The sequence below is a fragment of the Drosophila willistoni genome (assembly GCF_018902025.1).
Source record: "Drosophila willistoni isolate 14030-0811.24 chromosome XR unlocalized genomic scaffold, UCI_dwil_1.1 Seg143, whole genome shotgun sequence".
Classification (NCBI taxonomy): domain Eukaryota; kingdom Metazoa; phylum Arthropoda; class Insecta; order Diptera; family Drosophilidae; genus Drosophila; species Drosophila willistoni.
The window spans coordinates 2,146,082-2,169,503 of NW_025814056.1; the positions used below are offsets into that span (position 1 = coordinate 2,146,082).

Sequence of the window (23,422 nt, forward strand, 5' to 3'; positions counted from 1 at the left end):
TAACAATCTTCAAAAAACACACACACGTAACTTTGTTTTTTCAAACTCATCAGCAGTCCTCGGTAGACGAGTTGTCTAAGTGGCCCAGTCATTTAGTCAACTGAATAACGAGGATCCGGGTTCGAGTCCCAGGCTAGTGTATGGATGTAGTTTTTGTCTAAGCCGGAAGGCCTTAGTTTCCAGTGCTTGTAAAGTATAGTTAGGTTGATAGTTTTTAACTATATCCTACACTTTAATAATAATAATAATACTCATCACATTCAAATGGCTGTGAATTCGATTCTTACATTATAGACACATTTTTTAATATAAACTAAGCTCTATTTCTCGATCTTCAAAGATTTAAAAGATGAGCCGACTGACTTCCATTGACAAAATATTAACAAATTGGTTTTTTTTTTTTTTTTATTTTTTTGTATAATTTTAATATTTTTATAAACTTAAGACTTAAAATAAAAGTATTTAAAGTTCCGTTTTTTGTTTTTTTGCTTGACATAGGAGTCAAAATGTTTTACATTGTTTTGTTTTTTTATTTTTTATTAAGCAAATCGTGTTGTTTTTTTTTTTTTTGTTTTAAATAGTTCTCCATAGTTGTTGTTGTTACTGTGGATAGTAGTTCTGTGTTGTTGGTGTTGGTAATGCTCTTTGTTGTTGTTGTTTTAGGCCCATAATCCTCGCAACTCTCAAAGTATACGAAAATGCCGAAAGTTATCGCCAGTTTATGGGACTGGACAACAAATATGTTGAAGCTTCCACACACATTTCTACAAACTAAATAAATGTTTTGCAACTCGCAAACCGCCAAAACGCGACAAGGCGGACGAGTTGAAAGATTTCTACGTGTTGTTTTGTTTTCATTGTTTTTTGGTTGTTTTTGTTGTTGTTGCTGTTGTTGGACCTCGCTCCACCCGGACCATAGAGTGCTGAGAATGTTAAAGAGCTGCTGGCGCGGCGGATAGAAGGAGGGTAGATGTTGTTGTTTTGGTCAAACAATTTACAAGCTCTTCTCTAGCTTGATCAGCTCGGCGATGCCATCGTACATCTCCTTGACGGCCTGGTATTCGGTGAGACCCATGCGACGCTTGTTGGAGATATCATAGACACCACCCTCGGCTTCGGTGTGCTCACCGCGAGTGCCGCGGACCTGGAGGTTGTACTTGCCGGCGACCTCCTCCAACTTGGCCAAGTTGGCGGCCAGCTTGGGGACCTTAATGTGCACGGAGGCACGGATGGTGGTACCCAAGTTGGTGGGGCAGAAAGTCAAGAAACCAAGACGATCATCGTGGCTGAAGGGCACACGCTTCTCAATCTCGTTGACAGCGTTGACCAGACGGCCATAGATCTGGCCAAGATCACCACCCTGCTGCATGGAGATGATACGCAAATGATCTTCCTCATTGCACCAGACCAAGAAGGTCTTGTTGTCATTGTGGTAGATACCACGACCGCTGGGCCAGAAGCGGCAAGCATTGGCGGCCTGCAGGAAACGATCGCCCTCCTTGAACAGGAAATGATCGTCGATCAGCTGCTGCTGGACAGCCTTCTCCATGCCAGTCAATGGATAGAATTTGCCCTTCAGCTCACCCTCCAAACCGGACAGAGTGCTGCTGACCTTGCCTTCCATCTCCTTGTACTGGGCCTCGGTCAAGCAGGGGTTGAAGGGATAGCCCTGCATGGAGCGACCGCAACGGACACGAGTAGAGATCACATACTCGTTGGTTGGATCCACATTGCCGAAGGTCGACACATCACCGAAGTTGGAAGCTGGGTGCTTGTCGGTCTTCTTGAAGCCACCATGGTAGTCCTCAATGATGGGATCGAACAGCTCAGCGAAGACGGTGTAGGCCTCAGCATCGGGAGCATAGATACCAACGCCAGAGTCGTGGTTCTCCAAACCGGACTGGATGACATCCAAAAGGGTCGACTTGAAGGTGGGGGTAACCTTGTTCTTCAAGTTGTCGAAGACTTCCTTGGTCAGGTACTTCTTCAACAGCGACTTGGAGTCGGAGGCGGCGAGCTTGGCGTAGCCTTCTTCCAATTTAGCGAGAACAGCAGCGTCAACCATGGTGTCTTGTTTGCTGTAAATAATAAAAGAGAAAAAAAAATACATAGATATTTAGTAAGGGGCGTGGCAAAGACAATATATTTTATTTATATAGGTATATGTATGTATATCTTTAATTTTTTTTGTTAAAATGTCCATTGCGGGCGCCTTCTCTCTCAATGGTGGCGCCTAAAAGTCGGCAATGTGCTTTTTTACGATTTGTATTTCCTTAATTTCTTTGTTTTGTCTTTCTCTCTCTCTCTCTCGGTTTCCCTTTTGTTTTTGTTTGTCCACGCAATTAGTTTTGGCTAATGCCTATACTCGACTTTGAAATGGCACGCGACACACAACCCCTCTTTCCTTCTAGTCATTCCTTTTTCCTTCTTCTCACTCTCACTCACTCACTCACTCACTCTCTCTCTCTCTCTCTCTCTGAAGCGTCTTTCCCACCCATGTTTGGATGACGATCCCAGCCTAGCTCAGTTTTCGGGTCCGTGTTTTTTTTTTTTGGTTTTTTTGGTGGTTGCTTCTCCGGCTCGTTGGGGGTGGCTGGCTGACACAATACAAATATAAATTTTTGCCGGCTGCCGCTGAATGCGCAAAACCCGACCACGACCACAATAAGTACTCCAACTCCAAAACTTCATTCTGGCTGGTCGTCATGCGCACTAGATCGATTAATATATGTTAAGACCCGTACCCGAGAGCCAGCAGCAGGATATGTTAGCAAAACGGGCGGTTTGCCGGACCACGGGACAGACTTTTCCCCAAGACCAGGGCAATAATAATTTTTTTATGGCATTTTATTTTTAGGCTTTAACGCACACACACACACACACATACATAACACGCATGACGTCAGTTTTTAGCCCCAAATAGTATCTGCAGACCCTTTCAGAGAGGATACTCTAGGACCTATGCCAAAAAAAAAACGAATAAAAAGCCCCTCTCACAAATGAGATACACACCCTTCATCTCCGGAAGATGCAGCTACAGCTGCAGTGCCATTGGGCTCACCGCCATTGGCTACCTCGCCCTCGATCACCTTCTCCTTTTTATCCTTAGAGGCACAGAGACCCATTTTAATTATTAATTTGTTTTAGTTTTTTGTAGGGGGGAGGTGGTTGGTGTTTTAGTGGTAGTGGTTGGGGGGAGGGGGAGATTTGTAAAATTTCAAAAAACGTTTAAAAATTTGGCGTTGGCTTGGTTTTTTTTTGGTCACAAAATTTTATCTCGATTTGTTGTAAGTTGCGTTTCGTTTTTTGTTTTAGTTGGTTTTTTGTTTTTGTTATTTTTTGTTTATTTTTTTGTGTATAAAAAAATTTGCAGGTAAAATGAAATCACAATATAGCTATACACACACACATGCACACAGAGAAACACACACACAGACGCAGGAGACACACTCAAGAAGTTGACTCTTGGCTTGGCTTAATTTCTCTTTTTATTGCTTCTGATTATCTTTCTCTTTGCTTTGATTTTCGTTTCGTTGGTGGTTTTTCCTTCCTTTTTTGTCGGGTGATTGTTTAAATTTAATTATATATATATTTTCTTTGCTTTTTTTTTTTTTTGGTGGGTATCAAAAAAAAAAAGTTGAAGCGGACGCAAAAAAAATTCTTTCGTTTGATGCGAAATGGAGATCACACACGTTGTGGGGCTCTGTGTTTTGTGTGTTGAATTTTTTTTTAGTGCTAGCTGCTGCCGCGCCCAAAAGTATACTACACTAAAACACAAACACTACGCAATGGCTATATTATTAAAAAGGGAGCAAAGAGGACGACTTGCTGACTGCTGCTCGGTTGGCTGACTGACTACTACTACTACAATTGCTGGCTTTGATGGTCCTGGTCTGGTCTGGCTGCTGCTGCTTCTGCTCTTGGTTGCTCTGCAAATCTATTTTGCGCGCGCGTTTTTGCCGAGGATACGACTAGTGCGTGATGAAGGAACAAACTCAATCGGCAAATTGAAAGGAACTGTGAAACGGACAGCAGAGACGCACCCATTAGAGGGCAAAGCCGGCAAGCAAAGCCCGACAAGAGAATTCAGCACTCATAGAAAGAGAGACGGAGCGAGAGCGCGTACAAAAGAGAGAGCGCGCCCTAATACTTAGTTATGCTTGTGGTTGTTGGTGGTGGTGGGTGGTGGTTGGTGGGTGGTGGTTAGTGGGTTTGGGTTGGGTTTTTGATTGAGGAAGAGGTGTTGAGGGTTGAAAAAGCATTGCCTACCCGCAGGCGCCGGCGGCATTGTAGCTGCCGGATGGCCAGCAACATAATGCGGAAGGATATATTTATATGATGCGACCCACCACCACCACCAACACCAACACCAACACCATCAACATCAGAAGGAGCATGAGCAACAGCCAGACCCACAGCAATTGCAACCCAAGTGGGTTTGCTGAATCAATAAAATTTATGGCACGCGACGGACATGGCAGCAACAGCAGCAGCTGGGAATTGTTGCGCCTGATGACTATGACGCTGACGGTGACGATGACGATGCCGAAAAGCCGGGTATAGCTCAGCCGGTTAAGCTGGCTTCAATGTCTCGCTGGATGTCTGACTGACTGGGCGGTCAACTCACTTTCAAGTATCATGACTGGAGTGTGAAATGTGTTCTGGTAATGACATGAATGACTCCTTTACCTACTCCTCACTTCTACCTCGCTCTCTCTGTCTCTCTCTATCTTTCTCTCTCCCTCACCTTTGTCAGGACAAGAGACAAGTAATAAAAAAAAAAAAAGAAAAAAAATCAATTACTTGGCAAATCGAAATCAAAGCAGCTTGTAAGTTTCCCAGGGCCAAAAGGCCATACGCACTTATGTACATACATCTAATCCAATTTCGAAACCAAACCAATTGGAACTAAACTAGTTGTTGCATGAGAAATTCCTATTAACTATTAGCAATTAGGTTTCACTCATTCATTTTCAATTGTTTAATCTTTGTCACTCAGCTTAGCATCTCAATTACTCAACATCAGCAGCAACAGCGAATGAATCGTGTATGAGTAATAGCCGGGATCAGTTTACATCATTGAAAATAAATGTTGCCTTTTGAATTGGGTACTTGTGTACCACCTGTGTTTTCTCCTTCACCGCCTACTGTTGCCATCTTTGTATATTGATTTTCTTTATGATTTGTGGAAATTTTTTGTTTTTACATTTCTAAAGAGTCATATGAGTAAAACACGTCTATAAAGATAACAACACATTTGGATTTCGAGTGTATAATGGGGCGTTGGCATGATGATGAGAGGAAGGCCTAACACTTATTGTTAGTTGCCCTCCCCCCCCCGCCCACACACACTTTTTGTTTCAAAGATAATAAATATATATATGCCAAATGGTTGACTTATTACCAACTACTCCTCTTAACTTGAAACTAATCAATTAACTCAAGTGGCTGATGGTGGTGCAAAACCTTCTTAAGATAGGCAGACGACAACGACAACGTCAAAGCCCACAGAAACAGAGCTCATGGAGGTGGAGAAGAGGAGAAAAGACGACACAACCTATTTTTATACGATAAAACTCAAAGGCAAAAGCAAATCAAATTAAGTTGACTGAATTCATTATGATGACAATGATGATGTAGAGCGAGCAACAGGAGCAAGGACACAACTTAAGGGAGCAGCAGCAACAAGAGCATCTCCGCTTCCTTTTTTACAGGCTCAAGTTATTAGTGTCAGTGAGGTTAAGGGTAATAAATCCCTAATCATCACACACGCTTCCTCTTTTTTACACACACACTCACACACACACACTGAAAACGCGGGTATCTTTTTTTATTCTTTTCTTTTTTTGCAAAACTTTTTTTTTCTACTACTACATATATAATAACTACTCTAGATTGCAACCGTTAAGGCTCAACTACAATTTGCGAATGAATCCAACCACTACTACCAACAGCTGGAGAGCTGGACAAAAAAAATTATAAAATAAAAAAAAAACATCAAGTAGGCAACACGAGAGAGGGAAAGAGAGCGAACAAGAGTTGACTGGCAAATGGAGAGAGAGTGAGAGAGAGAGAGAGAGAGAAAGAGACAGGGGAAAAGAGCTAGAGCTAAAGTGTATGGGAATGACGGGGGAGTGAGTCAAGGAAGTGGGGAGTGCCGCCTGCCTGATAAGCTCGCTCTAAAAACTTTCAAGTTGCAATTTGCCGTTGATCATCTTCTCAAAATGGCTAAGAAGAACCTGGCAACTGGTCCCAGAGGCGCACCGGGGGCCATCTAAATGATAAGATAAAATCAGATGTGAGCAAACATCAATCATCTGGCCAAAAGAAAAAAAAATATTGCTCTCTATATATCTAACAATAAGTTAAATGAAAGTTGCTTTAAAAAAGAATTCAAGTCCAAGTTGCGCTTAGGTCATTCAACTTGTATTGGTTTTGGCTGCTTAGTTAGTTAATTGCATAAATCAAAAAAGAAAAAAAAAACATTGTGATTTTGGCCAAACGATTGCAACGCAACAGCAACAAATTGGCAGTTGCCAAAGCGCATTGAAAATAATGTGAAGTGCATTTTGGGGGAAAATTGGCCGTCAACAGGCAACCAACCCAACTATATATCTGGCCAAAAGAAAACATTCGAGACACTTACAAATAGTGACACGGCGCGCACAGTCTCGTAATGTGGCCAAAAAGTTTTTGATACCACCAATAAGGCGTGGCATGCCAAATAAATTGATAATAATATTGGTTAATGACGAAGGGAGAGGAGAAACCCAAATTCATTTGAAAAATCAGCAAAGTAAAAGTATGAACTAATATTTATATATATATGTTATATGGCCATCAAAAGCAATTGAAAATGGTTCTAAAATTACCTAAAATTAGTAATGTTTTGCAATTTCATAGAATTTGAAATTTTAAATGTGTTCGAAAACAAAATCCTAAAGGGTTAAAACTCGTTCATTTTGTGTGTCGTTCTTCTTTTTTTTTATTGTTATTATCTTTTTATCTTATTATCTTTATTATTTCAAGTTAAAAAATAAGAGATGCAAGTACTAAAAAAAAACCTGGCCCTATGATTATGAGATTCTTAGTTAGTTAATTTATTATTATTACCACTTTTCGCCTAAACATTGATTTGTTCTTTGTTAAACTTGTTCTGCCTATTTGCCCAAAGAGATTTGCTTACCAAATTTTCTTAAGATAACTTGAACCTTTTTAGTTGACTCCCCCCGCCCTAGCCATCCGACCCCTATCTCAAAGTCTACCCCTCACACTGCTCACTAGCCATTTTTCGAATGTATTGCTGCTGCCGATTCGGATTCCAAGTAAACGCACTCAATTCGAGACAGAATCAAATAATAAACATAATTTCTGCAACTGACATGGTTCGACATTAAGTTCTTATTAATAAAGGCTCATAAGGGTATTATAAGAGCAGCGAGGAGAAGGGGGAGTGAGAATGAAGTAAATTGGGTAAGAGGGTAGAATTATTACGTTTAGAATGCCCGCATATGAATATAGAAATATATATGTACATAGACACATTATAGTTGGTAATTTCAATTTTGTTGTTTCTTCGGTTCATTATATTTAATTTATCTGAGTTCATTCATTCCTGTCTATGGCCAGTGTAAGTAGGAGAGAAAAACAAGTATACATGTTGTAATTAAATTAAAATTCTTTTTGGCAATCGTCAAAGCGACATCTCACACTCAATTAGGCAAACATATATGATGTATCTTATTCTATATACCCGCACGCGGCATATACATATATACCTATATATATTCACATAGAATAAAGATAAACATCAAATGAAAAGTTTTTTTTTTTTTTTTGCAGATTGACAACAACAGACAGAAGAATTAAGCGAAATATGTATGTATATTTTTTATTATTATTATTTATTTTTTTTTTTTTTGCTCATTTTACCCTCCGGATGTTGTTGATTTAAATTCTAAATTCTTGTGCCATCGTCTGGCAAGACAATCAACGAGGAAACGAGGAGGAAGAGCTGCTCTACAGACAGAGAGTCAGTCAGACAGTTGAATGGATGCTTCATTTAAATTATTGCAAGGGTTATACACTAAATAGCATCAGTTTGGCCGATTAACTGTACTAACATTTTTGCTCAAAGGCTAAAGCCAGTTATAGAAGGGTGGGAAAACAGAAATTAGTTAAGTTGAGTTAGCTTTCATGGAAAAGCTTCCTTTTGCAAGCTATTTTTAGGGGAAAGCTTTTAACTGCTTGTGTCCCTCTTCTCTTTCTGTTGGCCCCAGTGCATGTCAAACTGTTTAGCGATTTCGAGTCTGTCAAATTATTTGTTTGTTTTTGTTTACATATCGATTTGCCAATGTCGATTTCATTAATTTCCTGGCGAAATTAGACCTAAATAGGGTGGGAGAGATTAAGAGAACTTGGATATACCGGGCCCAACCCCAAAAGCCGAGTTTGATTATGCAATTCTTGGCCTTTTGTTTGGATTCTATAACTGAAGGCGCGTTACCTTGTTAACTATGGGAAATTCGTTTGTCGTTTTTGCGTTTTTTTCCAATCAAATGGCATTGTGACAAGTTAATAATAATGTGACCAAGCGCATCAGCTCTAACTACTTTTTTTTGTCACTCTCCTCCAGACAACATCACGGTGTAGTATTCAGTTTTCTGTGCTTTAATGGATTTCAATTGAATAATTAACAACAATGTGCCACTAGCACAACAAAGGGAACTAGAGGAGAGAGAGAGAGAGCTAACTGTGGCCTGCAAGGCAAACAATTTGTACAACAAATTTGCGCGATTTATTTGTTTGACTATAACAAAAAGGAAAAAAAACCTATAATATACAAAATAGTTTATATAGAATATATATATACATGCATTACGTCTATCCATATGTGCCTGATGATGTGTATATACAATTTCCCTATACTAAACTTGTCAGCTGTTGATATAAATTATATGGTATCTCGTTTTCCCTCTAGGTGTTTATGTATATACATACATAGGTGGGTATGGTATATAGGTAGGTGGGCCCACATACCATCCCCTAGCCAACGCCACCCCACCAAACACCTCAATCGCCGCTCCCTCCCTCCCTCCTTGTCTATTTCTACTATTTATCCACAAATCTGTTCTTTTTTGGTATTTCGGTGTATTGTTTATTTGTCTTGGCGGGAGGATTTTCTGTGTGGTTCGTTGTATATTTATAGGCCAGCCGGTATTATATCAAATCCGATATCTGTAAACTAAATTTAGACTAATGGGCGAAAAAAAAAGTTCAATCCAGTGAATGTCAAACTGTAGCTGCTCTTGTCTGCTGTGCTTATGCAATCATAGAAGTTGCAAGAAAGTATATATACACACACAAGCACACACACAATTGTTTGATATATAGAATATTTACAATATCTATTTGATGATAAGAGAAACCAGAGTCAGAGGCAGAGCAATGTGATTATGTAATCAACATTTGGCATTGACCGCGAAATTTTTACTTTAAGACCTCCAAGAGGGACACATTGAGAAGTGAGAGAAGCCATTCAACCAACTGTGCTCCTCTTTTCTTTATCGGTTAACTACACACATTTTGGCTAGTTGAATGGGTGTAAAACGCTTGCTTTGCCATGTTATTATCTCTCTTTTTCTAACTTTTAGTTAGATAGAGATATCTCTATGTATGTGTGTGTCTGTGTATAAGTGTGTGTGTGTTTAGTTGGTCTTTCTCCTCCTCTTTAAGCCAATGAACGCTCTCGACCTTAAACTGTGCCGTGTCTCAATGTATTGCAGTTCATTAGCCAAATGCACTTGGCAAACGGTACAGTTTTTCTTTTTTTCCTCCTTCTTTTTCGTTCATTGGCATTTGGCCGCAAAATATATATAAAAAAAACCGAATGAAATTGCACAACAATTCGACAGACCGTGACACACACACACACACAGTTATTGGCAGCGTCAGCAGCAGCAGAGAGGGTTCAGGAGAGGAGCAAAAACAAGTTTTGCAAAAAAAAAAAGTTTTATTCAAACTGCATTTTCAAACCATAAAAGTTTTGCCGGTAACCGGTTTCAACAATGCAAAAAAAGAAAAAAAAAAAAAAACCAATCAAATCACGCGCTTAAATTAAGAACTGCATTTCGGATGAGTCAATTGTTTCATTCTTTTCCTTATTCACATAAAGCACAGCACCACTATTTAAATATTATTACCATTTAACAATAAAAAAAACGATATGTTTATTAACAGAACCCCCGCCAACAATAAGGGAATAGAGAGAGGGAACAAAAAAAAAATAGAAAAGAAGAAAATTCGCAAATGCCAACACTTTTTGTTCTATATAGGTTTTTAAAAAATATTTGTACAATTTAGAGTCTTCACTGATTTAGAATTATTTATTTTTTTTTTTTGACTTTAGATTTTAGATTTGGTTTTTATCTTTGGAGAACGGCTCACCTTTGCAACCGTAGAATTCAACGTCCAACGTTACAATGATCAGAGAACTCAGTTCTTTGCCTTAAGTGCAGTCGGTGCGGCGGCAGACAATGTGGTGGCCCGGCAGAGCAGTTGGCAGAGAGCGACGTCGACAGAGCGAGCGCACCCCTTCTTCTTTCACTTTCAAACTATACACTCACACACACACACACCCATACACACAAACAGAGACGCGGCGACGACAGAGAGCTCTCGCCCGAGCCCCAAAGTTATAATTTGCATTGGTATGTGTTGTATTTTTGTGCCTGCGCCTCTCTATGTCTATGTATGTGTGTTTCTGTGTGTGTGTGTGTGTGTGTGTGTGTGTGTGTTTGAGGCCTGCCTCCTGCTGATTGCTATAAGCTCTGAGCAGGCACATCCGTCCACCCGACAAACCAACCACAACAACAACAACAAGAAAACAACATATCACAAAATTCCTTCAAATGTTACTCATATTACTTCGACTTAGCCCCTATTCATAGGTACAACACACAATGGAGATGGAGCACTAAATATAGGAATATAAATGGATATATTCACAACCAAAATCATTTAATAACAATTTGAACGTACTTTATATTCAATATAGGATAGAATTTAGCATATTATTTATGTCACATAAATATATTATTCATACGCCGAGTAGACCCGCAATTCAATTTCAAGCCCCAAAATTTATTATTTTAGAAAAGTATTGTTAATAAATAACTTGAAACTCTTGATTTTTCTATGACAAATACAGTTCTTCTCAAAGGAAAGTACATAGTCATAAACTAATCTAAACATTTGAACCACGAATTTGGATTTTGCATACCACATATTAGAAAAGTGTCCTCTTTGGTTCCTAGGTCTGAGTTTTGCCGGCCATACTATATATAGAAGGAATCATCATCAATTTGTTATATACCAGAGAGTGAAAGAACCGACATTTTAAGTGCAATTATTCAGTACTAATAAAGTGAAATTCATACTTTTATCAGTATGATTTCTTTAATTAATACTTCTACGAGTTTGAATTTAGAAATTCTCTTGACAAAAGTTACTTACACAAGCTTAAAGAGCATAAAACTTATGAAATAATGCCTTAAATGCGAATATACTGTCAGTTTGGCTATGGCTTTTAGTCTGAGATCTTTTGTATATCTTAAATGAATTACAAAGAGAGCAGACTTTCTTTCTACACTTGAATTTTAGATATTCGTTTTTTATGTTTCTCAAGCCTGAAGACTATATAACTTGTAAATTTCTCGGAAAAATACTACCTTGATTGCAAGTATCAATGATAAATAACTATAAGTTTGGCTCTGGAAAAATACCTCGATATTTTTTGGGGCATTTTTCACATTTCGCCTTGAAACAAAAAGTTTATAGAAACAAAACACATGCTGACTTATAGTTAAAAGAAAAAGCGTTAAAAATACATAAAGAGAATATAAAATGGACAAATATACAAGGGTATATACATATTTGCCTACTTATAAATATATGTTTAGTATTTGAATTTCATATATGCATTACCGTTATCTGTAGATATGTTATAGATATGTTAAATTTAAACATATTTTTGGAATAGCCTCATAATATGCAAAATTTAAAGTAGAAATAAAAAAACAACAAAATAGAAGCAAAAATATTGAAAAATTAAGGCATATAATCTGGACAGGATGTCTAAAAACTTATGACCTACTGAAATCGGCAAAGAAAGAATCCTGAAATGTGGGAGAGGAACAATTTATAATTTAGTTCCTGTTAAAGATATAGAGTTATGGCTCCCCGTCGTCCTTTTATTAGGCATGGAAAACGTTTAGGAAAGTTTTGCTGGTGGAAAATCTACCACTAGCTACCACTGCCAATTGACGTAGGACGTGACGTATGACACTAACAAAAAGTAAGCTTTTTTATTCATAAAAGAGAGAAGGAGAGAGCGAACGGCAGAGCATAAGAGAGAAAGAGAGAGCAAAAAGGCAGCGCACAAATACATTTGCAGTAGAGGGAAAAAGCTTTAGTAAATTGTTGTTGGCTGAGAAAAGGAAAGTGTTCAGCAAAACGCAAACAGCTAGAAAAATGCATTCGCCCAACGTATGTATGTATGTGTGACTATGTTTTTGCGAGTGTGTGTGTATGTACGTGTGGGTGGGAAAATGGGAAAGAAGCAGATATGCGACTTTTTCTATAGGCTCCCGTTGCAGCGGATTTATATACAAATGTCTGCGAAAAAGGCACGATGCGGGATATATGAGTGCGCCTCTTTCTCTCTCTCTCTGTGTGTGTGTGTATGTGTGTACAAAAACCACAGCCCTGATGGGCTAGTATGCGGTGTGTGTGTGTGTGTGTTTGTGTCTGTGACACACCAATACAAATTTAAAAAATATTCCATTGCTTAATTATAAAAGACAAACCCTCATCATATCTGCAGACACATAACTGATACATACGAGTACTTGTATATATGTACATATATATATGTCTACATACATGTAGAAAATGATGTATGTACATATTTGTAACTTAACGACAAACTGAGCAAAGCAAAATCAAGATTTATAGTTCCCCTGGCGCAATTAGTTTCATGGGAAGTGCAAATATTTGAGATGATTCAATAAGCCAGAGCTTAAGCTGAGAAATTCACATTTAAGCTGGAGAATTATTCATGAATAAACAGATATAACCCATGCATATGTGTACATATAAATAAATTGAGAATATGGCAGGTATATCTGTATATCATATAATAAAAGAATATTTTGAAAATATTGTTTTATTTTTGTGTTTTTTTTTTTTGATATAAACACATAACAACAACAACATCACCACCACACAAGGTTGCCATAAATTTTGGCACTAATACCACATACTAAGCTAAATTCACAAAAAAAATTTTAACAAATTCAAATAAAAATTTTCGAAATCTTAAAAATCTGGCATATGTTTATGACCTGATGATGTTAGCCAGAACACACACCAATCGACTAAATCTTACATATTCAACCAAATCAATCAAATCAGATAAAACCCAACTGGAACGAAGTATGAAAATTTTTACTTCTAAATAAAGTTCTAAATAATTTCAGAAAATTCTTATTTTTATTTGGAATTTATAGAAAAAGATAAACACAACTAGATGGAGAAATCTATTAATTAAAGTTCGAATTGAAACCAAATGCAAGAACATTAAATTATAATTAACAATTTTATCATCTCTATATGAAAGAGTCTTGAACTTGATTTTGAATTCTCATTGAAACAACATAGATATTCATTTGCCTATTCGCATATACATAGATGAGTATGTATATACATTGTCTATACATAACAGACACGTTTACTACATATCATTCGTAGCCATCGAACCAAACATATTCATTTGATATTTAAACTGAAAATTGAAGAAAATATTTGAACAGTTGCCAGAAGAAGAAAAATTTATGCAACACGCAGGCGGCGGCAACAAAACAAGGCAGGCAAACATCGAAAGATATAGATATACACATACATATATATATATATAAATACATATGTATATTTTCTATCTAGTATCTACTTTGTTTTCATACAACTTTTGCTTTCTTCAGGCCACACGAATTTTCCATTAGCTAACATCAAAATATATTAGAATATATATACATTTATTCTAATCATTTCAACAATAAAATTAGACAAAATTAAATAAAAAATATGATGATACATTTTTTTGGTTAGCACTTCTGCCGGATGGTATAGGGGTTGTGTGGGGGAATGTAGGTGTGAGTGGAAAATGCGATGGGACTTATATAATCAAGAATTGTCGTCGCTGCTGCTGCAGCAGAGATTTTTCTCCATCCACCTCCACATCCCACATCATCATCATCATCACGTACAATTTCGCATTTTCAATTTACTTGACTGCTATATTCCTCTGCTACTGTCGCTTTTCCTGTCAGCCCTGTTTGACGCCAAACGTCTGCTGCTGCTTTCATTTTCATTTTCAATTGCTCCCTGTCGAGTGCGAGTGGCGCTCTCTGCGCGTTGCGGTTACATAAGCAAATTCCCTGTGCAGCTTTCAGCGTCTTGTATAGGATTTCTCATAGAACAATAGATATAATACCCAAATACCAAGTGGCAGGCAGAACTAAAAGCTATCCCCACATCTATTCACCCACTCTCAAAGACATTTATACTAGAAGGAATTAACCTTGAAAAAAGTTGCAAAGCAACAAAAACTTTTAGATGGAAAATAGTCCATAGCCACAATTCATACTAGAGAGTAGCCAATCAGCAGATTTTTTGTTTTGTTTTTGCTTTGTGACATTTAGTTGAGGGAAAGCACTTAACATATAGGAGAGATAATAGAGAGATATTATATATTTATATAGATATCGACAGGGGGGCTGGCTCTTACCTAGTGACTAACAACAAACGTTCTATAATGCAATTTACGTTTAGAGACATTTTCAGGTTAAAAACTTTAACGGGTCATTTATAATTTTCCACCAAAGGCAGGTATATGTACAATATATGAATATTGCGAAATATGGAATGATATAACATTTATAATATATACATATATTGTAAACCAACAGAATTTCAAAGGTTTATTGATGATTTTGAAGTCAATCAAAGGCATTAAAAACTAATTCGGCTTTATTGTTAGACTTTAGCTGTCCATATATTGTAGCTTTGGCATTAGCCAAAGAAAACGCCTTTAACTGGTAAACTAATCAAGAATAAATTTTAAACGGCATTTAGTAGTATCTCATCATGACTCGAAACTCGAAATATGAAAAACGTTCGGTTTGTCCAGACTTTAAATGTATACAGATATATTAGACTTGCACGAGAATCGGCAGACGAGATATATTCATTTGATTGAAATTCCGAGTAGGCACTTGTCAAAACAAATAGAATGGATTATCGTATAGAAAACTTCAAAATAAAGTACACATAAATAAAAATGGAAAAGAGATTCTAGTACACATAAAGTCGTAATTGAAAATATCTAGAAACTAAACAGATAAAAATTTGGAAGTTCTTGCAGCAAAAGTTGATATAAACATATATATAATCTGAAATGATTAAGTAAACTGACTAAATTATATTATAAATTATATACATGCATTCTCTACATTGTATGCCATTATGAGTATTGAAGGTAAAGTTTATAAATGTATATAATTTCTATATATATATACATATATAGAGTCCCTCCCCCTTTTCAATTTTTGGCTGTTATGAATGAGAGCAAAAAACACGCTGAACTTGTACTTATTTTCCATTGCATAACATAACATTCTCACAATTTGTTTGCGAAAACAAAAGTATTTAGTCATCTGAGGGTATGACTGACTGACTAACTGACTGACTGGAGGAAGGCCAGCGCCAGAGTTAACGAAAATTGTTTGCTAATTTGAAGCCAAATACCAGAAAACGAAATAAAAAGCACAAAAATGGGGAAAAAATATACATGTATATGAAAATAAATAGTGAGTAAAAACATTTGAAATATGTATTATTAATTAGTTCAATTTGCAGGCAGCGAAGCAAACCGATACACTCATGAGTTTCCAGCTACCGGGCCAAGTCAATTAGATAGAAATTATCGACGCAACAATTGCAAATTGTTTTTGCCCCATTGAATTGGAATGGAAAGAATCTAAATGGCCAATAATTAGCCGAAATGAGATACACACACACACACACACACACACACACACAGAGGCAGAGATAGACACATTGCATGCAACAAAGAAAGATTATACCAAGTTCATATGAGACTTGGTTGCAACGTTCAAAACTTGTTGCATATAGATACATTCATCTTCATATACATTGATTCTGAAAAGTTTTAGCGCGTGTTGTCAACTTTGCTTTTGTTTCCTAAACAATATTTTGGCACTACATCAAAAGCGAACGCTTGCCAAAATCAATTTTCGCCAAGAAACAAATCAAGAAAACTAGAAAAAACAAAAAAATAAATAAATAAACTATAGAACGTAAGGCAATGACTAATGTAGATTAAGAGAGACTTTTTTATACTCTACTTTATGAGTAATTTTTATTAAATGCTTGAAGTTTCTATATCCCTAATCCCTATGGTATATAGTTAACCGATTTCTATTTTAAAAGCCTTCTAAGTGAAAAGGTTTTAAAAATAACATTAAAATTTACATTAAATTATGTAAAATTCAAAAAAATACTTTTACTATCAAGATACATACATACATATATCTACATATATGTACATTTAACAATACTTTAAACAATTTCATCTCGCCTAAAAATTAGAAATACATCTGAGATTAAAAAAAAATTAAACGTACATTTTTTCCTTCTTGCATTTGTAATATACTTAAACACGTAAATTTAGATATACTTATACATATATCTATATGAAGCAAATGTGATAGGCTTATAGATCTAGCTAAATCTCTTTTTCTCAAAACCATATTTTTCTAAGATCAATATTTAACAGTATTTCCTGGGAAAATGTTCAAAATTACCCTTATTTTTTGGCTTTCATGTATATGAAAATATTAATTTATCACGTATATATGTACATATGTATGTATACTAACTACATAATCAAATAAATCTTGGTCTAATATAGCCGTAAAATTCAAATTTTCAATACAAAAATACTTACTAAATGCGTCTATTAGTATGCCCTTTTCGACAAAGAGTATAACAAATCATGTACATACAATGACTCTATATAACTACATCAAATGAGGCTTTAATATACAAAGTGAGGGAAACTGCCAAAAAAAAAACTGAAGACCTTTGTCTATCAGGAAATAAACATTATGAAAGAACGACTCTTCTGCTGCAACATCAACGACAAAAAAAAAAAGACTCAAAAGTCAAGCAATTAGAGATTAGGCATGACGCTAAGCGAAAATAGAATACTTGATGGGGGACTGCTGTTGGCTGATGTTGCATATAGCCAATTTGTTTGCTGCACCACAAAGATTCAAAATACACAAAAGAGTATAAAATAAAAGGAAATGTAAATTCGTGGACCAAAGCAACGACTGAAATTTCCAAATATATAAATAAACTTTGCATGGGGGGAGATCATGTGACTGACGACGACGACGACGAAGACTCTCGCCTGGCCTGATGGCAGGCAGGCAGGCAATAGTGGTGGCGTCGCTGTCGTCGTCCACCATCATCAACTACCTTAGGACAGGCCAGGCCAGGCCAAACATCGTTTCATTTCCATTTCATTTTCCATTTTGCGTATTCTTAGGGCAATTTGCCAAAACGCAAAACAACAGGCAAACAAAATATTAGAGAAAGCAACAATAATGTTGAATGATGGGGGCCGGCATCCTTGAACACCTGAGCAAGGACAAGTTGTTGCCCCTTTTTCTTTGTAGTTTTTTTCCTTTTTTTTTTTTTTTCTTATTTGACTGTTTGTTGTGGGCATGGCTGTCAGAACACTTGTTCTCTATCTCTCCATTAATATTAATGGAAAATCAATTGTAAGCAATTACGGGAAATGAAGAGAAACAACAAAAAAAAGTGTGAGTAAAACCCCACAGGCCACATGACGATGACGGAGCGCACTTTATAAATAAACTGTAAACCGCAAATGCAGCAGCGGCAGCAAAAAAAAAAAGAAAAAAAAAACGGAATCAACTAACCAATGTGTGAGCCGTCCGCCCAAGCACAGAACATGATACTAAAATAACATCACCAACAAAATAATTTTTGTCGCCGCCGACGCCGACGACGACACCATCTTCATCATCATAAGCGTCGTCATCATGCTGATGATGATGATGATCGTCTTGATTATAGTTGCCAGCCACATGGCAACTATTTTCGACATCAGAGAAAGAAGTCAGTTGAGTGCAATGAACTTATTTTGCTTGCATGGAATCAAATCAGGAGATGAAAATGAAAATTTAATTTAAACATGAAATTTCTTCATTGAACAAGACTACAGCTGTACCAAAATGATCTTAATCTTAGGGAACAGATTAGTAGGTGGCTCGGCCTCGGTTATTATAGCATTAGTAGTCCCTTCGAGAGCTAACTCTATAAAGCTTAAATCCTGAAGCTTTATCATCTAGGAATTTTAAGCAATTACGTCTTCACTTTGATTTACTAAAATCAAATTAGAATTACGAGTTCTATCTTTGCCGCAAGTTAAAAAAAAAACAGGTTTTAAGATAATCGAGTTTCAGTTTTAAAGTTGCCTCACAAAACGAATATTTTCGCCTAAATTGTTTTGAGTTTCGACGATATTCGTAATACTCAAAAAAATGTAGGCTAAAAAAAAAGTTTTCCCATGACAACCTACAGCACTCCGTTAAAACAAGGTTGTGGAGTTACACTCCATATAAAATAATCAAAAATTACAATTTTTCGGGCTTTCTGGTCTAGGGGGTCCTTTTAAGTTTAAATTATTTTCAAAGGCCTTTAGCAGTATGGGTACAAGAATTCAAAAACTATATATGTATATCCCTTATTAATGATATTTTTGAGTAAATGTTTCTTGAATCTTATTGAACTTACTTATTTGAATTAAAAGTTTAGAATACAAATTTTGAAGACGGAATGAATAAAAATATTCTTTTTTTTTTTTTGGAACTTAAGTCAAAAAAATAAGAACGTATTGCAATTTTTATTGGTATTTTGACTATAGGCAAACTATTGTGAACCCTTTGTGTAGATCCAATTTAATTTGGCCCTGAAAGGGTTTTACTCTGTACCCATATATATCAAAAATTTTCAAAGATTTGGACCTAAAGTTTTAAAGACTTCAGATTTTAAACTTTGTAATTTGAAGAATAGTTTAAATAATAAACAAAAAAACTCAAAGAAAAAAAAAAAGAAAACTAAATGAAAAATAACCAATAACTTACCGTTCGCCAGCCTTTTGAGCCTCCTTGATGGACTGAACAAAGGCATTGGCCTCGCCCTTAATGAAATCATTACTGGCATCCTTAAGCTGTTCAATATCAACAACGGGAGCCTTTGGTCCTTGACTTTGATCATCAAAAAGACGCGACTCCAGGTCCTGTGCTTGGCCATTTGTGCCATTGCCATTGGTATTGGATTCGATCAACGATTTTGGCAATGGAATAGGCATGGTATCAGCAGTTTTCGGTGGACTGGGTTTAGGAGTGACAGGTGCTACTGGTTTTGCTGGAACTGTTGGAGCTACCACAGGTGATGGCTTTACTGGAGCAGGAGCGGAAGCGGGTGTAGGAGCACTTGGTTTAACTGGAGCAACTGCAGGAGCTGGAGTTGGAAGAGTAGCTGGCTTCGCTGCTGGAGTGGGTGCAGGTGCAGAAGCAGGAACAGGCTTTGGTGACGGTGAAGAAGGAGCTGCAACTGGTTTTGATGCGGGCGCAGGAGCAGCTGCTGGAACCGGAGGATTCGCGGGTTTATTGTCTAACGCTGGTGCAGCAGGCTTATTGGAGTTGAATAGCCAAGCCAAACGTTTTCTACGAAAATTATAATAAAAAACAGAACGGAAAAGAAAAAGAAAGACGAGAAAACAAAAGAAAATCAACGAAATGAAAATAAAAACGAAGCAAAAAAAAACTAATTAAAACTTAAAACAAATTCAAATGCAATTTAAAACCATGTAAAGTCAACTAAATTGCACTTTTTTTGCTGTCTCTTTCTATTATTTCCATTGTTTTATTTAGTTGCATAGAATTTTCTGGAATTCTCCATTTGACGCTCCCATTCGCCGCCGAAGCGTAGCGAGACGCCGCTGACAATGCGGCAAGAAGAAGCAGAGGATTACCTCTTTTTTGTTGTATCTTTTTCCCCATTCGTTTTTAAAAAGGCAACTTACCTTTGTAGTTTTAGGCTTTAACTAGTCCGATTAGTTGCAATTAATTGCTAAATTAGCTATAAATTATTGGAATGAAATTGTGTAGAAAAAAAACTTTCACACGACGTTCAACGCTTTTCAGTAAGGAAGAAATGAGAGAACGAAAACGAAGCGTCAAAAGGAACAACGAAGGAAATTTCAAAAGGAACACCAATTTAGTGCTGCCATATCTTTTGAAAAATGTCATATTAATATCGATTGTTTTGCCAGCTATGTAATTTCGATATTTTTGATCAAAGCTAGGGGTCACTGACCGTTAAACGACAATTTAAATGAAGGAATAGAAAGTGAGGACTGGAAACTAGTTTGTTTATCTACAAGTTAAATTATATAAATCTTTGGATGAATTCATTCAGCTTATAATTAAAATTTTTAATATTTTTGTTTGTAATAATCCATTTAGTTCACTTCATTTAAAAAAAAAAATATATTTCCTAATTTAAATCCTCCTTATTTAAATCCTGGCTACGTCTATACACAGAATATGAACGGGAAATTAAATTTTATTTCATTCGTAGTTCCAAAAATAAAGTACATTATCATAAATTAGTGTAGTGAAACGCCGTCCAAAGACCTGAAGAATTACATTCAAAAAGCCTTAAAACTCTGGGGATAATTTTAAAATAATCTACATCTTGTTCGAAGAGTACAAATGTGTATTTATTATATTAATGATTTTAGTAAGACTGTGATAAACTATTGAACAGCCGAAAATGTAGGCATTTGGTTCAAATTTTAAAAAAGCTGGCATAGTGTAATTTACATTTACGGGTCATCATGTAAATACAATAATCAACAAATTACTTCATTAAGTTACTTGTGAGCCGAGAAAATAAAATCAAAGTTTAAAAACCAAAAACCTGCTAACCTAGTGTTTACCTCTGTATACATAAATTGGTTTACAAGTAACAAAGGTCCTGAAACGCGTCTAGTACCTAACACTCATGTTGTGATTATCCGTTGGCCTGTTTCCTTTTGCATTCAAATAAACAAATCCCTTCATAGTGAAAACAAATTTTTGTTTTATTTCTCATATTTCTGCATTATTACAGAGAAAAAAGCCGGTCTCTCCCATGGTTTCGTATTTCTCTTTTGGCAATCACAAGTGTTTAAGTTACTCACTCGTAATCTTGCTGATATGGCTATAAGTTCAGTTTTTTCTGTTTCACCATAATGTAAAATACAATAGCATTAAGCTAGGATTCAAAGTCAATGCAAAGACATAGAGCTCACATACATATATGTACCTACATACATATATGTATAAGTCTAATGCCCCCATCGTGGGAATTGGACATAAATCTTTAATAGATTAGTCATCATGAATTGAAAACGAACCCATACGAAAACATCATACTTTTGTACATACATACATATACCACCTGACTCTAGAGTATCTTAATCTACAGAAAAACATATGTTAATCATCCCGACCTACCCTCAGAATGGACTCTGAATTGTAGGTTCAGCTATTTCGCACATTTAGTCTTAAGTTACAAATTTATAGCCGCAAAGTAACAAGATAAGAGTATCTAGTTACACATTGTAGTTTTATTTGGTCATTAGCTCGTAAGTGGGTGTGTGTTGTCCATAAGCTTCTATTTCCCCACTTTTCCCATTTGGTATTATCAGACAAATCCGTTGTGAGCAAGCCTTCCATTGTCACGTACGCCAAATGGCCAGCAAAAAAAAAAAACAAGAATTGAGGAACCCGAGTTTCATGCGGTAATAGATAAGCAAACAAATATAATAAACGTATGTTACGCATACGCCCCATATTGCCGGCTATAGATGAGAATGGCCAAAACGAACGCCGTTTGCAAACCTAAATTATCACTTTCATTATTAAGCTAATTGCCAGCCGGCTAGATAGATAACAAACTGGCGAATTTGCGAATAATGGCCAAATGTGTATGTGTGTGTGTATAAGTGATTGCACATATTGTAGATATCAATATTAGAAAGCCGGTTGCTGAGTTTGTATTTTATTGTTGCTATTTCTTTGCAACGACAGTGGAGAAAGAAGAAGCTCATCATGTGACTGAGACTAGATTTCTGTTAAATGCATGAAAATCTATTGTTACCTAGCGATTCCCAAACACACACACACACACACACACAATATATATGTGTTTGTAAGTATATAGAACGCGTGTGCAAAATGAAATTGAGGTTGATTGATTAGATAAGGTTTTGTGCAGTTTATACCAGTAAAAAGATTTATAGGATTTAGTTACGGAGATTACGGTGATTAACCACAAAGCATGGTTAAGAATTGTTTTGCAACACTGCTGGTTAGTGTTGCCTAAGAAGCTTTAAATAATTTGTTCTCAAAACTACTTATTAATACTGTTTCTAATAATTAAAATAAAATCTTGTAAAAAAATCTTGAAATTTGTTTCTTTTTTTTAAGTTTTAAAAATACTGTTGATTGAGTTGACATTTTGTTTTTAAAAAAGTAATTGCTGTATCTTTAAAAGCTTTTCTTTAAGATTCTACAACTTAAGAAATTTCGTATTTTATAAATACTATTAAATAATTTTCTGTAATGCAGTAAAAGTTTTACTGGCGCCAAAACATACAAATTTCGGGGAAAGTTTTTTCAAGAATTTTTGTAATTTGGTTTTTAACTCGCTTTAGGACTAACATTAAGAATGTTTATCAATCAATTGATTTTTCGTTCTCTACATTTCGTTCATTTTTCCTTTCAGCCCAAAAGTAGGCAACACCAATTTCAGGTTCAATGCTACTCAAACTGTAATGCACTCACCGTATTTCATCTACAGCAAAAGTTAAATACCACAAAGCGAACATGTTTGCTAGTTGTTGTTTTTTATTTAAGTTGTCGTTGTTGTGCTGTAAGTTAAACAAAAAAATCAGAATTACAATTCCATTTATGTGCATATATCCATATATTATTTGTAAAACATGCGCTCAATTCAATTCGATTCAATTTTGTCTCTCTCTCTCTCTCTCTGTCCATCTCTGACCGTCAAAATTGACAATAAGTCGAATGAAAATGACATCGTTTCTAAGCCTTAATTACCCTATAAGCCCCAATGTAACTATTGCTAAGGTTCAGGTACGGACAATCATAGACCTCCCGGCCCCGTCATCGAGGGA

At 36.2% G+C, this 23,422-nt stretch overlaps 1 protein-coding gene across 3 annotated transcripts; it reads right to left on the minus strand.

Annotated features, from left to right (window-relative positions):
* Positions 1–556: 556 nt before the first annotated feature.
* Positions 557–23,155, minus strand: LOC26529116 (arginine kinase). Of its 3 annotated transcripts, XM_023178113.2 has the most exons (3): positions 23,070–23,128; positions 19,317–19,901; positions 557–2,078 (listed from the first exon to the last, which is right to left on the minus strand). In XM_023178113.2, the coding sequence occupies exons 1-3, from the start codon at positions 23,111–23,113 to the stop codon at positions 995–997; spliced, it is 1,713 nt and encodes a 570-aa protein (XP_023033881.1). In that variant the 5' UTR covers positions 23,114–23,128; the 3' UTR covers positions 557–994. The 3 variants fall into 3 exon arrangements, with proteins under 3 accessions (XP_023033881.1, XP_046867899.1, XP_015033080.1); XM_047011943.1 differs by lacking the exon at positions 19,317–19,901 and having other exon boundaries at positions 23,070–23,155; XM_015177594.2 differs by lacking the exons at positions 19,317–19,901; positions 23,070–23,128 and adding an exon at positions 3,013–3,140.
* Between the last annotated feature and the right edge of the window lie 267 nt (positions 23,156–23,422).

What these genes read in the sequence shown, in the direction of transcription:
- LOC26529116 (XM_023178113.2), bottom strand. Translation starts at nt 23,113, where the DNA reads ATGTTCGCTTTGTGGTATTTAACTTTTGCTGTAGATGAAATACG. An exon ending in TTTGCTGTAGATGAAATACG is followed by an intron (nt 19,902 to 23,069) that starts GTGAGTGCATTA and finishes TAATTTTCGTAG; the next exon opens with AAAACGTTTGGCTTGGCTAT. An exon ending in GCTCAAAAGGCTGGCGAACG is followed by an intron (nt 2,079 to 19,316) that starts GTAAGTTATTGG and finishes TATTATTTACAG; the next exon opens with CAAACAAGACACCATGGTTG.